General features: G+C 43.7%; 2 protein-coding genes across 3 annotated transcripts in view; both read left to right on the top strand.

Moving 5' to 3' along the window:
- abcd1 (ATP-binding cassette, sub-family D (ALD), member 1) overlaps window positions 1–4,749 on the top strand; it is a gene marked incomplete at its 3' end in the record, with an annotated part of 16,717 nt that extends 11,968 nt beyond the window's left edge. The window contains exons 12-17 of the mRNA XM_079175159.1: window positions 158–303; window positions 830–975; window positions 1,059–1,143; window positions 2,892–3,017; window positions 3,217–3,304; window positions 4,573–4,749. Of these exons, the coding sequence (XP_079031285.1) occupies window positions 158–303; window positions 830–975; window positions 1,059–1,143; window positions 2,892–3,017; window positions 3,217–3,304; window positions 4,573–4,749 (768 nt within the window). The remainder of the gene's footprint in view (window positions 1–157; window positions 304–829; window positions 976–1,058; window positions 1,144–2,891; window positions 3,018–3,216; window positions 3,305–4,572) is intronic.
- Window positions 4,750–8,071: 3,322 nt separating this feature from the next.
- plxnb3 (plexin B3) overlaps window positions 8,072–20,000 on the top strand; it is a 70,023-nt gene continuing 58,094 nt past the window's right edge. For both annotated transcript variants that reach the window (XM_079176526.1, XM_079176527.1), the window contains exon 1: window positions 8,072–8,182. The gene's annotated coding sequence lies outside the window, so the exon portion shown is untranslated. The remainder of the gene's footprint in view (window positions 8,183–20,000) is intronic.

Genomic DNA, 20,000 nt, shown 5'->3' with positions numbered 1-20,000 from the left:
CTGAAACTGAGAGTTTAATTCTTAGAAGAACACCAAAGCTGACACAACCTTGACACTTGCTAATCTGCCCGGCAACAGAGAGAGGGAAACACATCATGTCCATCAGCAGGACTTTGTGTTTTTTCTTTTCTTTACATCTTGTCTCTGTGTCTCTCAGGTGGACGAGAAGATGAATGTGTTGATCACAGGTCCAAACGGCTGTGGCAAGAGTTCTCTGTTCAGGATCCTCAGTGGACTGTGGCCTGTTTATGGAGGAGTACTGTACCGTCCAGATCCACAGTACATGTTCTACATCCCACAGAGGTACTACTGCTGCTAGTACTGCTGCTACTGCTGCTACTACTACTACTACTACTACTACTGCTGCTCGTACTGCTACTACTACTGCTACTAGTACTGCTGCTACTGCTGCTACTGCTACTACTACTACTACTAGTACTGCTGCTACTGCTGCTACTGCTACTACTGCTACTACTACTACTACTACTGTACTACTACTGCTACTAATACTACTACTACTACTGCTACTACTACTACTGCTACTACTAGTACTGCTGCTACTGCTGCTACTACTACTACTACTACTACTACTACTACTACTACTACTGCTACTAATACTACTACTACTACTACTACTGCTACTACTACTACTACTACTACTACTGCTACTAATACTACTACTACTACTGCTACTACTACTACTATTCAACCTGTAATGGGACATATACAGATGGAGAGAGAGGAGATCAGTATATCAAACCTGAGCCCACCCCAACAATGGACCTAATACTAGTACTGTAGTAATGATGTCGTACTATGTTCTGTACAGACCCTACATGTCAGAGGGGACCCTTAGAGACCAGGTGATCTACCCGGACTCGGTGGAGGAGATGGTCCAGAGAGGACTTACAGATTCAGGTCTGGAGGAAATCCTTGGGACGGTCCACCTGCTCTACATCCTGGACAGAGAGGGAGGTCAGTGTGTACTATTACTACATATCTGCTCTAACAGTAGTACTTCATGTAGTACTGTGATTGATACTGTGATATTTCCTCAGGTTGGGAGTCGGTCAGCGACTGGAAAGACGTTCTGTCTGGAGGAGAGAAACAGAGGATGGGGATGGCTCGCATGTTCTACCACCGGTACTTTAACATTATACATCATAGTTGTAACTTATATATTATTATATATCATAGCAGTGGTGGGCCGTGCATTTTATACCTGGGCCTTCACTGCTGAAATACCACCTTATAACCACATGATGGCGCCACAGCTAGGGTTATTATTCGTTTCTTGGGCTGTAACGTTACATATTCGTATTAAACTGTTCGTACGAGGCTTACAAACCGAACAAAACGTTTGAATAATACTAGTGTATTTGGAAAATGCAGAAGCTTAAATTGTAGGAAATATAATGTTTCCTGCGCTCACAAGGAGACAGCGGACTGTGTGACCTCTGAACCGGAACAAACACAGCTGAGGCCCCGCAAGTGTTCTGGGAGGCTAGGCTAACTAGCTTAACGGAAAAACAGCAGCAGCAACACGTGTTCTGCTACACACTCAAGAGCTATTCAGATACTAGATGTAAAAAAACAAACGCAGTTGACTTACCAAATGCTGTTCACTTAAAGACAAACTCCATCCTCCTTTCTTTGTTGACAAAGAGTTTAATCCCACAGTTAAATCCCAACTCACTAATCCGTTTCACTTCCAATTTCAGTCATTGAGTGTAAAAAAATAAAATAATCTACACCAACCAAAATGCATAAAATATCATCATTTCTTCCATATCTTTCAATTTGAACTCTTACTACTCAGACTAAGCCTCTGATGTTAAGTTTTGTTTCACAATAGTCACGAGCTCGCCCACTGACCAATCACAGCTCACGCTGCACCTCACTGCAGAGCTGCACCTGAAAACTGAGCTGTGTGTTAATGCTGACGTAGCTGTAGGCCAGCTAGCAGCTCTGACACGTCAAAGAATACGCCCAACATGTCAAACTAAAGATCTGATTGGTTGAACACTATGACGATCAACAACATCGTCCCCATTCACTTAACCTGCACATGGATTCACTGGTGAGTCTGCAGGCCTGGGGCCTCTCTTCTACCTAGAGACACAGAGGTGAACTCTGATTGGATCAAAGCTCTACTTAAAACAAGCTGCACTGAAGCAGAGCAGCTGAGGAGCACAGTAGCTGTGCAATGAGAACATAAGATGATGGGAACAATATCTTTATAAATTATAATACTTGTAGTGTATTTAAGAAAACGTATTAAATTATAAAATAGCTCTAACTTTGTGATTGTGTTTAGGCCAGCAGAGAAGGCTTTGCAGGTGTCTCGCTCAAGGACACTTTGACTCAGAACACATCCAGCCAAGGATCGAACCGTCAACCTTCCAGTTACCAGACAACCCTCTTAGCTAGTGAGCTAGTCGCCCCTAGATATATATATATATATACCGTCTTTATATATACACAGTCTTTATATATATATATACAGGACTGTCTCAGAAAATTAGAATATTGTGATAAAGTTCTTTATTTTGTGTACAGTCCTGTATATAGACAGCTACCAGGAGTCTGAAGGTCTGGATCTACCAGTGGATCTGTGGTCCTGGTCTCTGAGAACCTCTGCTGCCTAACCTCTCTCTGTTTCTCTCTCTCTCTCTCTCTCTGTTTCTCTCTCTCTCTCTCTCTCTGTTTCTCTCTCTCTCTCTCTGTTTCTCTCTCTGTCGCTCTCTCTCTCTCTGTTTCTCTCTCTCTCTCTCTGTTTCTCTCTCTCTCTCTCTGTTTCTCTCTCTCTCTCTCTGTTTCTCTCTCTCTCTCTCTCTCTCTCTCTCTCTCTCTCTCTCTCTCTCTCTCTCTCTGTCTGTCTCTCCCCCCAGACCTCGGTACGCTCTGCTGGATGAGTGTACAAGCGCCGTGAGCATCGACGTGGAGGGAAGCATCTTCCAGGCTGCAAAGGATGCTGGGATAGCTCTGCTGTCAATCACACACAGACCCTCTCTGTGGTCAGTACACACACACACACACACACACACACACAGTTTGTGTTATCATTAAATACATATAATATATAGTATATGTATTGTTAGAGGTTATTGATAGTAACATAGTACGTGTTATAAAGACTGTTAGAGGTTATAGGGTGATAGTGTTTGACTGGTGTGAATGTTGTTCAGTGTTTTTGTCCTCTTCCTCCTCCAACAGGAAGTACCACTCTCACCTGCTTCAGTTTGATGGAGAAGGAGGGTGGAAGTTTGAACCTCTGGATGCGTCCACCCGTCTCTCTCTGCAGGTCTGTCTCTGGTGTTTAAATCAAACCATCCTCACTTCCTGTCCTGTGACTGCACTCGAGTTCTCATGAGTCCTCATGAGAACTCATGAGTCCTCATGAGTCCTCATGAGTCCTCATGAGTCCTCATGAGTCCTCATGAGTCCTCATGAGTCCTCATGAGTCCTCATGAGAACTCATGAGTCCTCATGAGTCCTCATGAGTCCTCATGAGTTCTCATGAACATACACAAAGTATTCACAGAAAGCTGCTCTTGAAAGTATAACAGAGTTTATTAAGTTCTAATAATAATGATCAAATCAAATAATATCTAAAACTAACAACAACTATTATACAATAATGAGCATGCTATCTAAAATCAACAAACAACCTGTGGTGAGTGTGTGTGTGGGGGGAAGCGAGATCCTACCCCAAAATGTATCATGTAATGTAAGACTAAGAATAGTGGTGGGGCCACGATAGAGGTCTGAGATGAGTAGCTAAACCTAAAGGAACACTCAAAACAAGGCAGATCCTCACCGTCGCAGTAAAATACAGAGATTCAAATGTATCGCACAGAAACTCAGATTCAGCCGTGGTTCTGATCTTTTAACTGATAAAGTCACATTTACCAACCTCACTCACAGTGATGATCTAACACTATTACAGCAGCATGGAACACAACAGGAGTTTCTAAACAGAACACATTATAACAATTCAGTAAACTTAAACAACACAAAACAAGGTAATAAACGCACGATGACCTAACTCTGCCCAGACACAAGCCTCTTACTGGTTGATGTGGTTCTTCGAGTTTCATGGTTAAACTCTGGGTTCTTGGAAGTGAAGGGAATTCTCGTCCTACAACCGGAAACATGTTGATATTAACGGGGAAAGAACGGGTCATAGAAGTTATCCGTTCTCTCCTCCAGGATCCAAACAAACAGACCGTCTGTTGACCGTCCAGCGAAGTTAAGAACTGTTCTCCTCTTAAAAACGACGTCGTGCCTCCTTTCATCCACTCGAGTCAGACAGGACGGCGATGAGCTCGAGCTGATGCTGTTTTTTATAGATTCGGTGACGTCAGACCGTAGAACATGGAATCCTTGTTCGTGGAGTCTGTGGCTCTCGTCCAATGAGATCTCAGAGTTGAGTTTGGAACAAAATTCACACGTAGGTGAGACTTATCGTCTGATGGGGTCTAGTTCACCCTCCTGGAGGCCTCACTCTCTACTCTGTGTTCACACCACATGAAGTCCCAACACTCTGTTTACATGCGTTTCCTGTTTCAGGACGAGAAACAACGTCTGGAGAATCAGCTGTCCGGGATTCCCAAGATGCAACAGAGACTCACTGAACTGTGTGTCCTGCTGGGGGAGAGGGAGGAGGAGAGAGAGGAGGAGGAGGAGGAGAGAGAGGAGGAGGAGGAGGAGAGAGAGGAGGAGGAGGAGAGAGAGGAGGAGGAATGAGAGGGGAGAGGAGGAGAAAGGGAGAGAGACAGACAGGAGGAGAGGGAGGAGAAGAAGAGTAGTCTCTCCTCAGGTGAACTGGTCTGTGACGGTTCTCCTTTTGACCAGAATAATCAATAAATAGATTAATAACTATGAATATAATCACATTCTGATCAATAAATAGATTAATAACTATGAATATAATCACATTCTGATCAATAAATAGATTAATAACTATGAATATAATCACATACTGATCAATATATATTCTGTTTTCACCTGGAATCACACGACGGCATCCAAATACCTCAACTTATTGATTTATACGGTTTCAATATTTTCACTTTGTTTGAAGTTAAAATATTTAAACTATTTAACGTTTACAGTGAAGCAGATGGAGGTAGACTGGTGTCACATATTGTGTTTAATTATTAGTGCTGGGCAACGATTAACATTTTTTATTGTTATTAATCACATGATTTTTTTGCGATTAATCGCGATTAATCTCATTGTTATGTTAAAGTTCATAATGAATCTAAAGTAGTGTGTTGAGCTCTTCTATGTTAAAGTGCTGCTCTATGAACTAAAGGTCAACAACATTTGGTTTAAACACTTTAAACTCATCAGGTTCTTGTTAACAGCAGCAGTTATAACACAGTTATAATGATTCTGATCATAGATATTCAGACGTGTTCACAACTTTATCTTCATGTGTGTCAGAGATGAATTTAAATATACATCTTAAACTAAGGTAAAATATTAAATATTTTTTTAAATTAATCATTTATTTGTTGGTATGTTGGTCAGACACTATGCTACGCTGATTAGCGTAACATGTGTGGTGTTTGTTATAAATGTACGTTGGTACATAGAGGGTGATGAGAAGCTGTACATGGAGGGACTTAGGACCCAGGGGAATGTAGGTGAAGCATGGAACCTGTAGTCTGTACCGTGGCAGTAACGCGCAGTATGAGGAAGCTGCGCGTGTGTGTGTGTGTGTGTGTGTGTGTGTGTGTGTGTGTGTGTGTGTGTGTGTGTGTGTGTGTGTGTGTGTGTGTGTGTGTGTGTGTGTGTGTGTGCGCGCGCGCGCGCGCGTGCGCGTGCGCGCGTGCGGATCGACCGACTGCATTAACGCACGATAACATAATTGTCGGCGTTAATTAATTAATGCGTTAACGCGACAATAACGCGTTAACTTGCCCAGCACTAATTATTATGATTAGTGTACTATTGCTATAATATTGACATCACATAACAGAGTGATGTGTTTTGGTTCCAGGTTAATGCAGCATAATTAAAACGTGATCAATGATCATCAGTGGATCAATGACTCTGCTCAGCTGTGATTGGCTGAGAACACAGGTGACCTACACTCAGCTCTATACCTGAAGGCATCCTGTGTGATGTCATGGTTCCATGGTTAGTCACATGACTCAGGTTCACTTGTGCCAATTAAATATTTTATTGTTTGTAAAATCTATATTTTATCTATCTCGAGATGTTTGTATCAATGGTGATGACTTTATTCAGTAATAATGAAAACCTCTATTTGTCCAGTGCTTTTCAAAATAAAGTTACCATGAAGGAACAGAAAACAAATGACTTGGAGTTTTGTGTTTTATAAATATTCATATTTATGGTAAATTACACAAATTCTCCTCAGAGTTCTTTACAATCTGTACAGATATGACATCCTCTGACCTTAGACCCTCACATCGGTCCAGGAAACAAAAGAGGACCCTCGATCAGGATGATGTCATGTTTACAGAATGAACAACTTAACAGGTACAACATATTCAATGTATAATATTGATAGAAATATTATGACTGCTAGTCCTAACTATAAACCTGAACCAGCCCTAACTATAGACCTGAACCAGTCCTAACTATAAACCTGAACCAGTCCTAACTATAAACCTGAACCATCCCTAGCTATAAACCTGAACCAGCCCTAACTATAGACCTGAACCAGCACTAACTATAAACCTGAACCAGCCCTAACTATAGACCTGAACCAGCACTAACTATAGACCTGAACCAGCCCTAACTATAGACCTGAACCAGCCCGAACTATAGACGTGAACCAGTCCTAACTATAAACCTGAACCAGCCCTAACTATAGACCTGAACCAGCCCTAACTATAAACCTGAACCAGCCCTAACTATAGACCTGAACCAGCCCTAACTATAAACCTGAACCAGCCCTAACTATAGACCTGAACCAGTCCTAACTATAAACCTGAACCAGCCCTAACTATAGACCTGAACCAGTCCTAACTATAAACCTGAACCAGCCCTAACTATAAACCTGAACCAGCCCTAACTATAAACCTGAACCAGCCCTAACTATAGACCTGAACCAGCCCTAACTATAGACCTGAACCAGTCCTAACTATAAACCTGAACCAGCCCTAACTATAGACCTGAACCAGCCCTAACTATAGACCTGAACCAGCCCTAACTATAAACCTGAACCAGCCCTAACTATAGACCTGAACCAGTCCTAACTATAGACCTGAACCAGTCCTAACTATAAACCTGAACCAGCCCTAACTATAGACCTGAACCAGCCCGAACTATAGACGTGAACCAGCCCTAACTATAAACCTGAACCAGCTCTAACTATAAACCTGAACCAGCCCTAACTATAGACCTGAACCAGCCCTAACTATAAACCTGAACCAGCCCTAACTATAGACCTGAACCAGCCCTAACTATAGACCTGAACCAGCCCTAACTATAGACCTGAACCAGTCCTAACTATAAACCTGAACCAGCCCTAACTATAGACCTGAACCAGCCCTAACTATAGACCTGAACCAGCCCTAACTATAGACCTGAACCAGTCCTAACTATAAACCTGAACCAGTCCTAACTATAGACCTGAACCAGTCCTAACTATATACCTGAACCAGTCCTAACTATAGACCTGAACCAGTCCTAACTATAAACCTGAACCATCCCTAGCTATAAACCTGAACCATCCCTAGCTATAAACCTGAGCCAGCCCTAACTATAGACCTGAACCAGTCCTAACTATAGACCTGAACCAGACCTAACTATAAACCTGAACCATAGTTAGGCCTGGTTCAGGTTTATAGTTAGGCCTGGTTCAGGTTTATAGTTAGGGCTGGTTCACGTCTATAGTTCGGGCTGGTTCAGGTTTATAGTTGGGGCTGAGTCATGTTTATATATATATATATATATATATATAGTATAGATAAACTGTATATACTGTATATATAGTATCACACGTGACGCAGCAGTTTTTGTCGGTTCGATTCCCCGCTGAGGAGCGGTAGAAAAGCCCCCCGGCGCTGCGCGGAGTGGGGCGGGGTCTCTGGACCTGTTGAGCGGCTCTCGGTGCGGATCGTGCAGGTTCGTGTCTCTGCCGGACTCTGAGGGTTTCTGGAGGTCTCATCGGACCAGGTGGACTGATCCCCGTGCTCAGGTGAGTCTTACCCGGATCACGCTGACCCCTTTAAGGCTCTAACTCGTCCCGAAGCTGCAGCTGCTGCAGGAAGGAAGGAGCGTGTGTGAGTCAGGCGTGTCTGACAGCGACGCGCCAGACTCCGTTTACAAATCCGACTGTTTAAATGTTCTGCTTGTTCTTTGCTTTCTAACAGCGGAGAGAAACGACTGAATGTATTTTATGGAACCTCTCGAGACGATCTTTTATTCGGCCGTAACTGTTTGAGTCATTGTGAGTTTTCACGTCCGGTTGTGCGCTCTGAGTTCAAACGGCCGTTAAAGACGCAGCGGAGCAGCGAGTCTCAAAGTTCCGCTTTCTGTCACGGTGTCTGGTCGGTGGGTTGTGATCGAGCCGAATGTACTGAGATTTAAATCCGGTTTTTACTTTAGTTCGTTTTGTGTGTGTGTGTGTGTGTGTGTGTGTGTGTGTGTGTGTGTGTGTGTGTGTGTGTGTGTGTGTGTGTGTGTGTGTGTGTGTGTGTGTGTGTGTGTGTTGGAATGTCAGCTATTCAGTATGAGGCCGCGGGCTGAGCCAGGACAGACTGGGAACACCCGTTACACGCACACACACACGCACACACACACACACACACACACAGGAAGAAGAACCTGCTCAGAGTCACAAAGTGAACAAAACAAATGCTCACATGACATAACAAATATGTCAATAATAAGAATCAGTAGTAGCTTCTTGTTGAATTCATCTATACATCGTTAGTCTTTAATAAGAACATTTTATCTGTAAATACATCCAGAGAGAATTACCCAGAATTCCTTCAAAGGGTTATTTTTGCTACTTTGTGACTTTGTTACATATTTCGTCAGAATTTGACATTGTGTGTTTGATCATTTTAATAGTTTGATCAGATCGATTGGTTCCAGTCGACCAGTCATTGTTTCTGGTCTGAGGGTTCTGGACTAAGACTCAGGGTTCAGGACTGAGGGTTCTGGACTGAGGGATCAGACAATGGAGACTGGGTCCGCCCACTTACTGTCAAAAAGAAAAACTACTCGCGAGCGAGCAGAAAAAAGACTCGAGTCGGGTCAGGGGTCAGGGGTCAGGGGTCAGGGCTGCTGGCTTTGGGGTTGGCCAACCCTTTCTTACGATGTCCAGTTTTTCTGTAAATGTCCATCTCCAGAAAGGCTTCTGCTAGCTGCTTCAGTTTGACAACAGTCACGCTAGCCCACTGACCAATCACGGCGCACGTTAATGCTGACGTAGTCGTAGACTACCTAGAATGCTCTGACACCTCAAAGAATACGCCCAACATGTCAAACTAAAGATCTGATTGGTTGAATACTAAGACAATCAACAATATCGTCCCCATATACTTTAATATGCAAAGGCCAGCAGGCCTCTCCTCTTACCTAGAGACATAGAGGTGAAATCTGATTGGATAAACGACAAGGCAAGTTTATTTGTATCTCACATTTCAACAACAAGGTAATTCAAAGCGCTTCACATAAAACCATTAAAAGCATTAAAACATGAGGCAAAAGAAAAGGAGATTTAAAAACAATGAAGAACATCGATTGAAACATTAAAAACAGTCATTAAAACACTAAAGCAGTGTAGGATATAAAATACAGCAGTAAAATGCAGAAATGTATTAATATCCTTGAATGTGTTGAATTAAAGGCAGCAAACAGAGAAGTCTTCAGTCTGGATCTAAAGCAGCTGAGGGTCTCAGCAGACCTTTGTTCAGATATGTGGAGCAGAACACCTGAACGCTGCTTCTCCATGTTTAGTTGTGACTCTGGGAACAGGAAGTAGACCGGTCCAGACCACCTCAGGGGTCGGGATGGTTCATCAGGTAGCAGCACATCAGATGTGTTTTGGCTCTAAACCATTCAGTGCTTTATGAACCAACAGCAGGACTTTAAAGTCAAGTCTCTGTTGGACAGGAAGTCAGTGCAAAGACCTCAGACCTGGACTGATGTGATCCTCTTCCTGGTCTTAGTGAGGATCAGCTGCAGCGTTCTGATTGACTTGTTCCAGAGACCTGTAAACACTCCGTTACAGGAGTCCAGTCTCCTGAAGATGAATCCTGTAGAGACATGAGTCCTCTAGTCCTTGATGTGGTCTTCAGGTGATAGGAGGCTGATGATGTCATAGTCTTGATATGCTGTTCAGGTTGAGGTCTGAGTCCAGAACTACTCCTAGATCTCTGGCTTGGTTTGTGGTTTCTAACATCAGTGATTGAAGCTGAGCGCTGACTTTCAGTCGTTGGTCCTCGGAACTAAAAACATGACTTCTGTTTGATCTTTGTTTGATGAAGAACGTTCTGGTTCCTCCAGTTGTTGATGTGTTCAGTGCATTCACCTCGTACGGGATTATAGTCCTCTGTGATAGAGTTGTGTGGATGTGTGTGTCGTCTGCATAGTCATGGTAACACACTCTGTTGTTCTCCATAATGTGAGCCGGTGGAAGCATGTAGACGTGGAACAGAAGAGGCCTCAGTGTGGAACCTTGGGGAACACCACATGTCCTTCAGTCAGCTCTGATGTGTGATGAGCTGCAGACACAAAGTGTTCTCGGTCCTTCAAGTAGGATTCCAACCAGCTGAGAGCTGTGAGAGTCAAACAGATGTTCAGTGTTTCTAGCAGTAAGTCCTGGTCCACCGTGTGGACTGCAGCACTGAGATCCAGTAACACTCAGACTGAGATTCATTGTGTTTCAGTGCTGTGGTGTCCAAAGCCTGACTGGAGACATCAGAACATTATTTACGGCCAAGAAGTTGTATATATCGGCCGATCATGTTTCATAGTTAAAGTCTAAACATCCTTCTTCAGCAGCGCTTTAATAACTGCTGTGTTTAGCCTGAGAGAAGAGACGTGTTTACAGTCTGTAAAGGTCAGAGGTCATGCAGCTTGAAGTGTGTTGGTAGAATATCAGCAGCAGGAGGACGACTTCACATGTTGTATAATGTCTTCTAGGCTTCTACGGTCGATTGAGTGAAATGGTGTCATGATATGTGAACGTTATTCAGAGATGACATCACTTCCTGTGGGTGGTGTGGAGGACGGACTGCTCGTCTAATTTTCTCAATTTTCTCAGTAAAAAAGGAGGCAAATTGATTGCATGCAGGTGGATTGGAGCTCAAAAATAAAATGTACTGAATGGCCATTTGTTCAGTGCAGTCTGCTGCATCCTTCACCTCCTCCTCTGGTGGAAGACACCTCAGCCTTCACAGAGCTGACTGTGTTTCACAGATCAATAAAGTCTCGCTTCAGAACTTCAGAACTTCAGACTGTTGTTTCACAATATCACAGCTTCCTGTCTGCACGATGATGTTTTTCACCGTGGGATGGTCGGCCACGATGTCCAGGATTTTGTCTCTCATGTTCGAGACCATATCTTTCTGAAAGCAGAGTATTTTGGTATTCTTGCTGCACATCGTTCTGACATCTTTTACAGCATCATCACCAACAATCAGAGTCTCAGGTCCAGTCATTAGTGTTCCCTGCGGCCTTTTACTCTCACATTTACTCTCAGTTCTTACCCTGTTTGAGAAGATAGCTGCTTATCCAGGTCATCAGATGGAGATTTAGGATCCTGCGACAATGGAGCAAATCTGTTTTGAAGTTGTAGGCTTGGTTGTTGTGGAGGTTTTTTGCTGGCTTTGTCCGGCTGAGTGCGGGGTTGAGGAGGAGTTCTGTTAGTCGTCCTCATCCTGAGGGTGTGATTTCCTCTTCCAGGGAGGACGACCATTTGAAGATTCAGTATCTGCTCTCTCCTGTTTCTTGGTCGGCCTGGTAGACAGTAGCTGTGCACTGAGAAAATAAGCTAACAGGAAAAATATTTAATTAGTGCTGGGCAACGATTACAATTTTTAATCGCGATTAATCGCATGATTTTTTTGCGATTAATCGCATTGTTATGCGCAAAGTTCAATAATGAATTCAAAAGTAGTTTATTCAATAACATTTGGTTTAAACACTTTAAACACATCAGGTTCTTGTTAACAGCATTATTCTCTTCACACAGCAGCAGTTATAATTAGGGCTGCAACTAACGATTATTTCAATAATCGATTAATCTGTCGATTATTTCTTCGATTAATCGATGAATTGGATAAAAAAACAAAGCATTAATTTCCAACCGAAAAAATGGCGTGACGCTGTGGCGCGATAGCCTATCAGCATTGAGATGTTTCTCCCGTCATCAGTGACTTCCTGCCGTTGTCGAATCAGGAAATAAATCCTGTATCCGTCTGTGTTCACCCAGAGCTCTACGACCCCTCACATCGTGTAGACATGTGTGTGTGTAAACCATACGGTGCAAACTATGAACAGACGCTGCCGTATTTACGTCTAGATGACGTTATGTTGAGTGTTGATGGAGCTGCTATAATGTTAGCTTAGCCTAGCACCGATCGATCCGAGCTTCATTGAGAAAACAAGTACAAATCGGCATCATTACGTAGTTATTACGGAGTCCCTTTTTGTCGGTTTATTGCCGTTAAATCACAGCCAAATCAGTTTATTTTGTGTTCATACAGCTGTAGTAAACAGCTATAAACAGCTAGTAAACAGTTATAATGATTCTGATCATAGATATTCAGACGTGTTCACAACTTTATCTTCATGTGTGTCAGAGATGAATTTAAATATACATCTTGAAACCTGAAACCTATCTACGTCATGTTGTTATGTTTGTTAAATTCTCAGTAGTGATAACTAAATGATGTGATTATTATACATATTACAAACTAAACACTTTAAAAACTCTAAAACAATAATGTAATGAATCATTTCTTTCGTGCTTTTTGTTGGTATGTTGGTCAGACACTATGCTACGCTGATTAGCGTAATATGTGTGTGTGTTTGATAAGAAGCTGTACATGGAGGGACTTAGGACCCAGGGGAATGTAGGGGAAGGAAACAGGAAGAGACGGAAGAGACGCCACACAAACAGCTGTTCACCGCTCGCTGCTGGCCGGTCGGTTCTTGTGTTAAAAATGTCGCTTAATAATAAAAAGAAAACTGCGTTAACACGCGATAAAACAATTGTCGCCGTTAATTAATTAGTTAACGCGATAATAACACCTGACGGGCCACCACTGTCAGATGTCATTGGTTGTTTTCTGGAATGAGGTCATGTGACCTGTAGGAAGTAGCACCAGTGACATCATCAGTGACATCATCGTCTGTGTGATGAAGATTATTTAACTGACATGTCCATTTGACTAATCTGAAGGATTGAGACCAGATTCAGATTAGTGCGTAATCAGCTCTTTCACACACACACACACACACACACACACACACACACACACTGTGTCAACGTGTGTAATCTGTAGGTTTAGCTCAGCGGCTTCACACAGTCTGAAAACCAGAAGACAGATCCTGAACCAGCTGACTGAAGACTGAGATCCTGAAGAGAATCTGAAAACTGGTCTGAGATCAGATTGAACATCAACAAACGTTCCTGTGTGTGTGTGTGTGTGTGTGTGTGTGTGTGTGTGTGTGTGTGTGTGTGTGTGTGTGTGTGTGTGTGTGTGTGTGTGTGTGTGTGTGTGTGTGTGTGTGTGTGTGTGTGTGTGATGATACATTTCTGATACAATCTGCTCGACCATCTGTTTAACTCAACTTCACCATGTTGTGTGTGTGTGTGTGTGTGTGTGTGTGTGTGTGTGTGTCACTGTATTGTAGTTGTGTTACTGTCCAGAGCGCCGTCTTCCTTCGATCCGTTGATCCGTTTATTCCGTTTGCACATTGACAACAAAACAGAACACGCGGGATCCTTGACAGGATAACATGAGACCGTGAGAGTCCACACACACCTGGTCCTCATCTGTGCCCCCAGTGTTCAATGTCAGAACTGCATGTGTGAACCCACCCGAACCCCAACAACAACAGAAAACAACAAAACTACATCATGACTCCAACACGCCGGCCCCTAATTGTTAATGGCAGGAGGACATAAACAATGCAATAGATATTTATATAATGGAGCCAATAAATCCATAATAAAATGAATAAACAAACAAAAACCCCACATTCCCCTAAGGGTAAGAGGTCACTAATAACTTTGTTATGTTTCAGCTACTAGTCCAGGGTGACCAACCAGTCAGAGACCAAGAGCCACATCATACACATGAACATCACCCTATCCCTTCCTCACACACACACATACCTTTGCTCAGCCAGATTTATTGTAAATGTCACACACCAACATGATAATGACAGAAATTGACTCCTAAGACCACAGGCCAGTCATTTTCAACAATGAACATTGTGTGCACTGTCTCACACAGACAAGCTCTCAGTTCAACCAAGTCCACAAACAAAAATATAATCATTTACAATAGTGTTTTTCTTTTACTATGCATGTTACTTAGTGGGACTTCTGGCATTCCTTGCCTTGAACAATCCTCTTCAAATCTGGCTTGTATTCCGTTGTTGCCACTGGAAGCAATTCTTTCACATGTCAGTCAGAACAGATCGATGCTTTGATTTCACGTGTTTCAGGGTAGAAAACACAGACTCGCAGACGTATGTTGACCCAAACATTAACAGCATCTTAAGCGCAGCCCGTTTGACATTGGGGTATTTTTTCATTGGCACACTTTTCCAGAACTCAATGGTCCCGTCCCTTAAAGCAGGTTTGAGTTGGTCCTCCTCACAAAGATCGATCATCTCCAACTCAGCCGCATCCTCGTCTGTGACTATCGGGGCTTTCAAACAGTCCGTCTCGGCGTTAAATGGGTCGACGAGGAACGTAATCTGTGGACTTTTCAGTTGTAGATCACGGAACCGGGCCACAAAGCTTTCGTGCAGGTTTTCAACCAGTGTTGCATATCTGTCTCTTTGCTTATTCAGGGCGGCGCTGGTGACTTGCCCGCTGGCTTTTAGCAGAGTGGGAAATGCGTTAAATCTCCCTTTTGAATATGCGCCTTAAACGGCTTCAGTTTGTTGACAAACGCGAACACACTTTGCACGAGGCCGCATGTTTAACTTCCCTTCCTGGTCGATGTCAGCATGAAGTGAGCTGAAGATTTGAAGCTTTGAAATGTGCTAATGACGCCGGACATATAAGGCAGAATGACTTGCCTTACGTTCAACAAAAACATATAAACTCTCCCACTCTGTTAAAAGCGTCCTGTGTTCATCTTCATATTTTCGTTTTGCTGCCATTTTGAGAGCGAACTTGACACAAATTGTTTACTGAGATGATGTTGCTCCTACTGGGAAACTTTGAGGTATTTTCAGGTACGCACATGCGCGTTTGACGAAAATACCGTATTGAACTCAAGCGAAGCGAACACGCACATTAAAAAAACACAAATACAAACTTCGATATGAACGTAAGAGCCGCATGAAACCGGGCAAAGAGCCGCATGTGGCTCGGGAGCCGCGGGTTGACCACCCCTGTACTAGTAGAAGACAAAGTTTGGTCACTGGCCCGTCCAGCGTGCTCGCCTTGGTTTGCACTCGTGCAGATCGCACCAGTCCTTTCCTGTCAGGGTCTCTAGAACTTGTTGGAGTAAGCAGGAACGACGTGGAGCTGTAGCATCTGCAACAAGTACAACGTCTCCCGGAACGACTTCGTCTCTCCTTACGAAGTATTCTTTGAGCCAGCGCTTCCAAAAAAGGTCGGAGATGTACTGTACTTGTCTCCATCTTTTGATGTAGAGGTCGGTCGGTGGTGAGACTGGTTTTCCTTGTCAGCAGGTGGTTGGGTGTCAGAGCTTCTAGATCACTGGGATCTCCAGTGAACTTGGTGATCAGCCGGTGATTTAGAATGGCTTCGACCTCACACAGAGCAGCATGAATCCCTCGTCACTCAGGGTTTGTTGATGTGAGACTGATGTTAGTGTCCGTCTAATCATCCTTATGAAGCGCTCCCACACACCTCCATGATGAGAAGCCGTTGGTGTGTTGAAGCTTTATTCCTTCCTGTAGAAAAGCCGCTTGTATCTTCCTGTGATTTAAAGCAGCAAGAGCTCAACTCCCTTTCAGGCACCAACAGTTGGTTCCATTGTCAGATCTTCATTGAGAGACTGGTCCTCTTCTACAAACAAACCTGCGTGAAGCATCTATACCTGAGTCAGTATCCAGAGGAGGCAGTGGACTGCTCTACAGGCCACACATGTAAATATGACTCCATAGCGGTTTTTAAGGTTACGTCCTCTCTTGATCTCAACTGGCCCAAAATAATCAACTCCAACATTGGTGAATGGAGGCAGATCAGGAACGAGTCTTTCAACAGGCGAGTCTGACATTTTCTGCTCACACAACTTCCCTTCATGGTGCTCACAGAAGCCACATCAGGACCGGGTCTCTCTTGTTGCTGCATTAGCACTTGTAGTCCAGTACTTCATCCGTAATCTGGAGAGAACAAGGTTTCTTCCACCAGGGCCCACCTTGGTTCGTGACCGTGCTTTAATATTAAGAGTGAGATGTTGGGTTTTGAATAGGCTGCCTTACTCCATCTCCCTCCAGAACCGGGTCAGCTTGTAAATGGTGCTTTTCCTTTTTAACTTCATGTTTGCCAGATGTTAACATGGAACCGTTCCTGCTGAGTGAATATTCTTCTGCTCCTGAACACAGCTTTCATTTGTGGGTTAGGGTTAAAATGTCTGTGTCCTCATAACTCATGTGTTTCCTTTTCTGACTCAGTTCTTCTTATTTTCAGAATAAATGTTATCAGTTGATGTTCACGTTCAGCACCGAGATCTGAAAACGTCAATAACAGTTATGAGTGTCATTATAATTATTATTAGTTTATTATAATAATAATAATCATTTATCATTATATACAACCTCAAAGAATGTGGACACAAACATGTTAATGAGGATCTACGCTTTATTTTAACTTCACTTCCTGTCGTCACATTTCTTTGATGCTTGTTGCCGTGGTGAACCCAGATTAGGGTGTGGCCTCTGAACAGTTTATACACACACACACACACACACACACACACACACACACACTGTTGAGTGGAGTGTGAATGAAGCATCCTTGATCACACCAACTGCTGTGCCCCCCCCTCCCCCCATCCCAGTGTGTGTGTGTGTGTGTGTGTGTGTGTGTGTGTGTGTGTGTGTGTGTGTGTGTGTGTGTATCAGATCACACACACACACACAATCTGTGTGTGTAGCCGGAGGTGATATTAATAATCCATAAAGAAGCTGGTTTCTCTCGATCGCTCCCTGTGGAGTCCACACACACACACACACACACGCACACACACACACACACACACACACCACATACACACACACACACACACCCCCCCCACACACACACACACACACACACACACACACACACACCCCCCACACACACACACACACACACACACACCCCCCCCCCACACACACACACACACACACCCACACACACACACATACACACCCACACACACACCCACATACATACACACACCACACACACACACACACACACACACACACACATACACATACATAGTTACACAACCATAGCTGCACCTGCATTTAAACTAAACCTGATCCTAAATCTAAACTAAACCTGATCCTAAATCTAAACTAAACCTGATCCTAAATCTAAACTAAACCTGATCCTAAATCTAAACTAAACCTGATCCTAAATCTAAACTAAACCTGATCCTAAATCTAAACTAAACCTGATCCTAAATCTAAACTAAACCTGATCCTAAATCTAAACTAAACCTGATCCTAAATTACATTACAGTTATTGAGCAGACGCGTATCATCATGGTGGACCGGTCTTGGGGCGGGCAGCCCTTCCCCGGGAGGAACAGCAGCTCGGTTTTGTTCAGGTCCAGCTTCAGGTGGTGCGTCGTCATCCACTTCGAGATGTCAGCCAAGCATGCAGCGATGCTAAATCTAAACTAAACCTAAACTAAACCTGACTCCCACGTTAAACCAAGTGTTCAACATCAAATTAAAGTTACTGTGTGATCAGGACAACGCCTAGGTTCAGGTTCAGGACCAAGACCATGTTTAGGTTCAGGACCAGCTTCAGGACCAGGTTCAGGACCATGTTCATGTTTTTGTGTGAGAGGAATAAAAGTGTTAAAGTCTCTCTGATGGTCAGGGTTTCCATGGTTACGGTCGAGGTAACCATGGTGATGAGGCGTATGGCTGACGGCGAAGAGAAGACCCCACAATGATAGTACATCCAACTCGTGTGTGTGTGTGTTTCCAATCGGCTGTGATGAAATATTCTCTTTGATGTTGAAATGAAGTCAGAACGCCTCAAGAACCAGAAATAGTCAGTACAGCTGCTAGAACACCAGTTAACAGACCGGTTAACAGACCAGCAACAGACCGGTAACAGACCGGTAACAGACCGGTTAACAGACCAGTAACAGACCGGTTAACAGACCAGCAACAGACCGGTTAACAGACCGGTTAACAGACCAGCAATAGACCGGTTAACAGACCGGTTAACAGACCGGTTAACAGACCAGCAACAGACCGGTTAACAGACCGGTTAACAGACCAGCAACAGACCGGTTAACAGACCGGTTAACAGACCAGTAACAGACCGGTTAACAGACCGGTTAACAGACCAGTAACAGACCGGTTAACAGACCAGCAACAGACCGGTTAACAGACCGGTTAACAGACCAGCAACAGACTGGTTAACAGACCAGCAACAGACCGGTTAACAGACCGGTTAACAGACCAGTTAACAGACCAGTAACAGACCGGTTTACAGACCAGTAACAGACCGCTTAACAGACCAGTAACAGACCGCTTAACAGACCAGCAACAGACCGGTTTACAGACCGGTCAACAGACCGGTTTACAGACCAGTAACAGACCGCTTAACAGACCAGTAACAGACCGCTTAACAGACCAGCAACAGACCGGTTAACAGACCAGTAACAGACCAGTAACAGACCGCTTAACAGACCAGCAACAGACCGGTTAACAGACCAGTAACAGACCAGTTAAAGACTGGTTAACAGACCGGTTAACAGACCAGTTACAGCCCAGTTTACAGACCGAATACAGACATGTAAACAGGCCACTTGGTGTACATTTTTACGCCCTGGCTAGTTTCTGCAGGTTTTACTCTCAGGCTGCTTACGTAAGTGTGTGTGTGTGTGTGTGTGTGTGTGTGTGTTTCCATTGCTTCAGACAGAAACACACTTCCTGTGACAAACAGCTGACTTCCTGTTTCTGTCCCGCTCTCTGCTGGACACTGTGGAGTCAAATTCATTAGCAGTAAGAGGCAGCACACTGAGGCATTATGGGCAATGTAGTCAGGATGTGAATGAGCTCTGAGTCCAGTTTGGTTCATACCTGGTTCAGGGGTCACGGTTAGGGTTACTGGGGGGACATTAAGTCCACTAAACTGGAACCCTGAACCATCTCTTTCCCAGAATGCAACGGGACTGAAACTGACTCTACAGGGTTCATCAGAATGTTGGACTGCCCCCCCCCCCCCCCCCCCCGGTCTCAGTGTGAATGTTCAGATTACAGACCAGAATAATGATTACAGTCACAGAGACACTTTAATTGGTGTCTTGGAGTGCAGCTGCACACACACACGCACACACACACACACACACAGAGGAAATCTCTGAAATGTTGAATAGTGTTTCAGTGTCTCAGAAGTTAAATACAAATGATCTGTAATAAAAGAAATGAGTTTAACAGGTAAAGTATTCTGTTTCTATGGAGACATAAAAAAGTGAAACTTCTTAATAAATGATGTGATGACGTCTTCTTCTGCTTCGTCTCCATCAACACTGTCTGTGTGGGAGATGTGAGAACCTTAAAGACTCAGTGACACTTCCAGCTAAACTGTGTGTGTGTGTGTGTGTGTGTGTGTG

This window comes from Pholis gunnellus, assembly GCF_910591455.1.
Source record: "Pholis gunnellus genome assembly, chromosome: 2".
NCBI classification, from domain to species: domain Eukaryota; kingdom Metazoa; phylum Chordata; class Actinopteri; order Perciformes; family Pholidae; genus Pholis; species Pholis gunnellus.
This window is presented reverse-complemented; position numbering and strand designations above follow the sequence as displayed.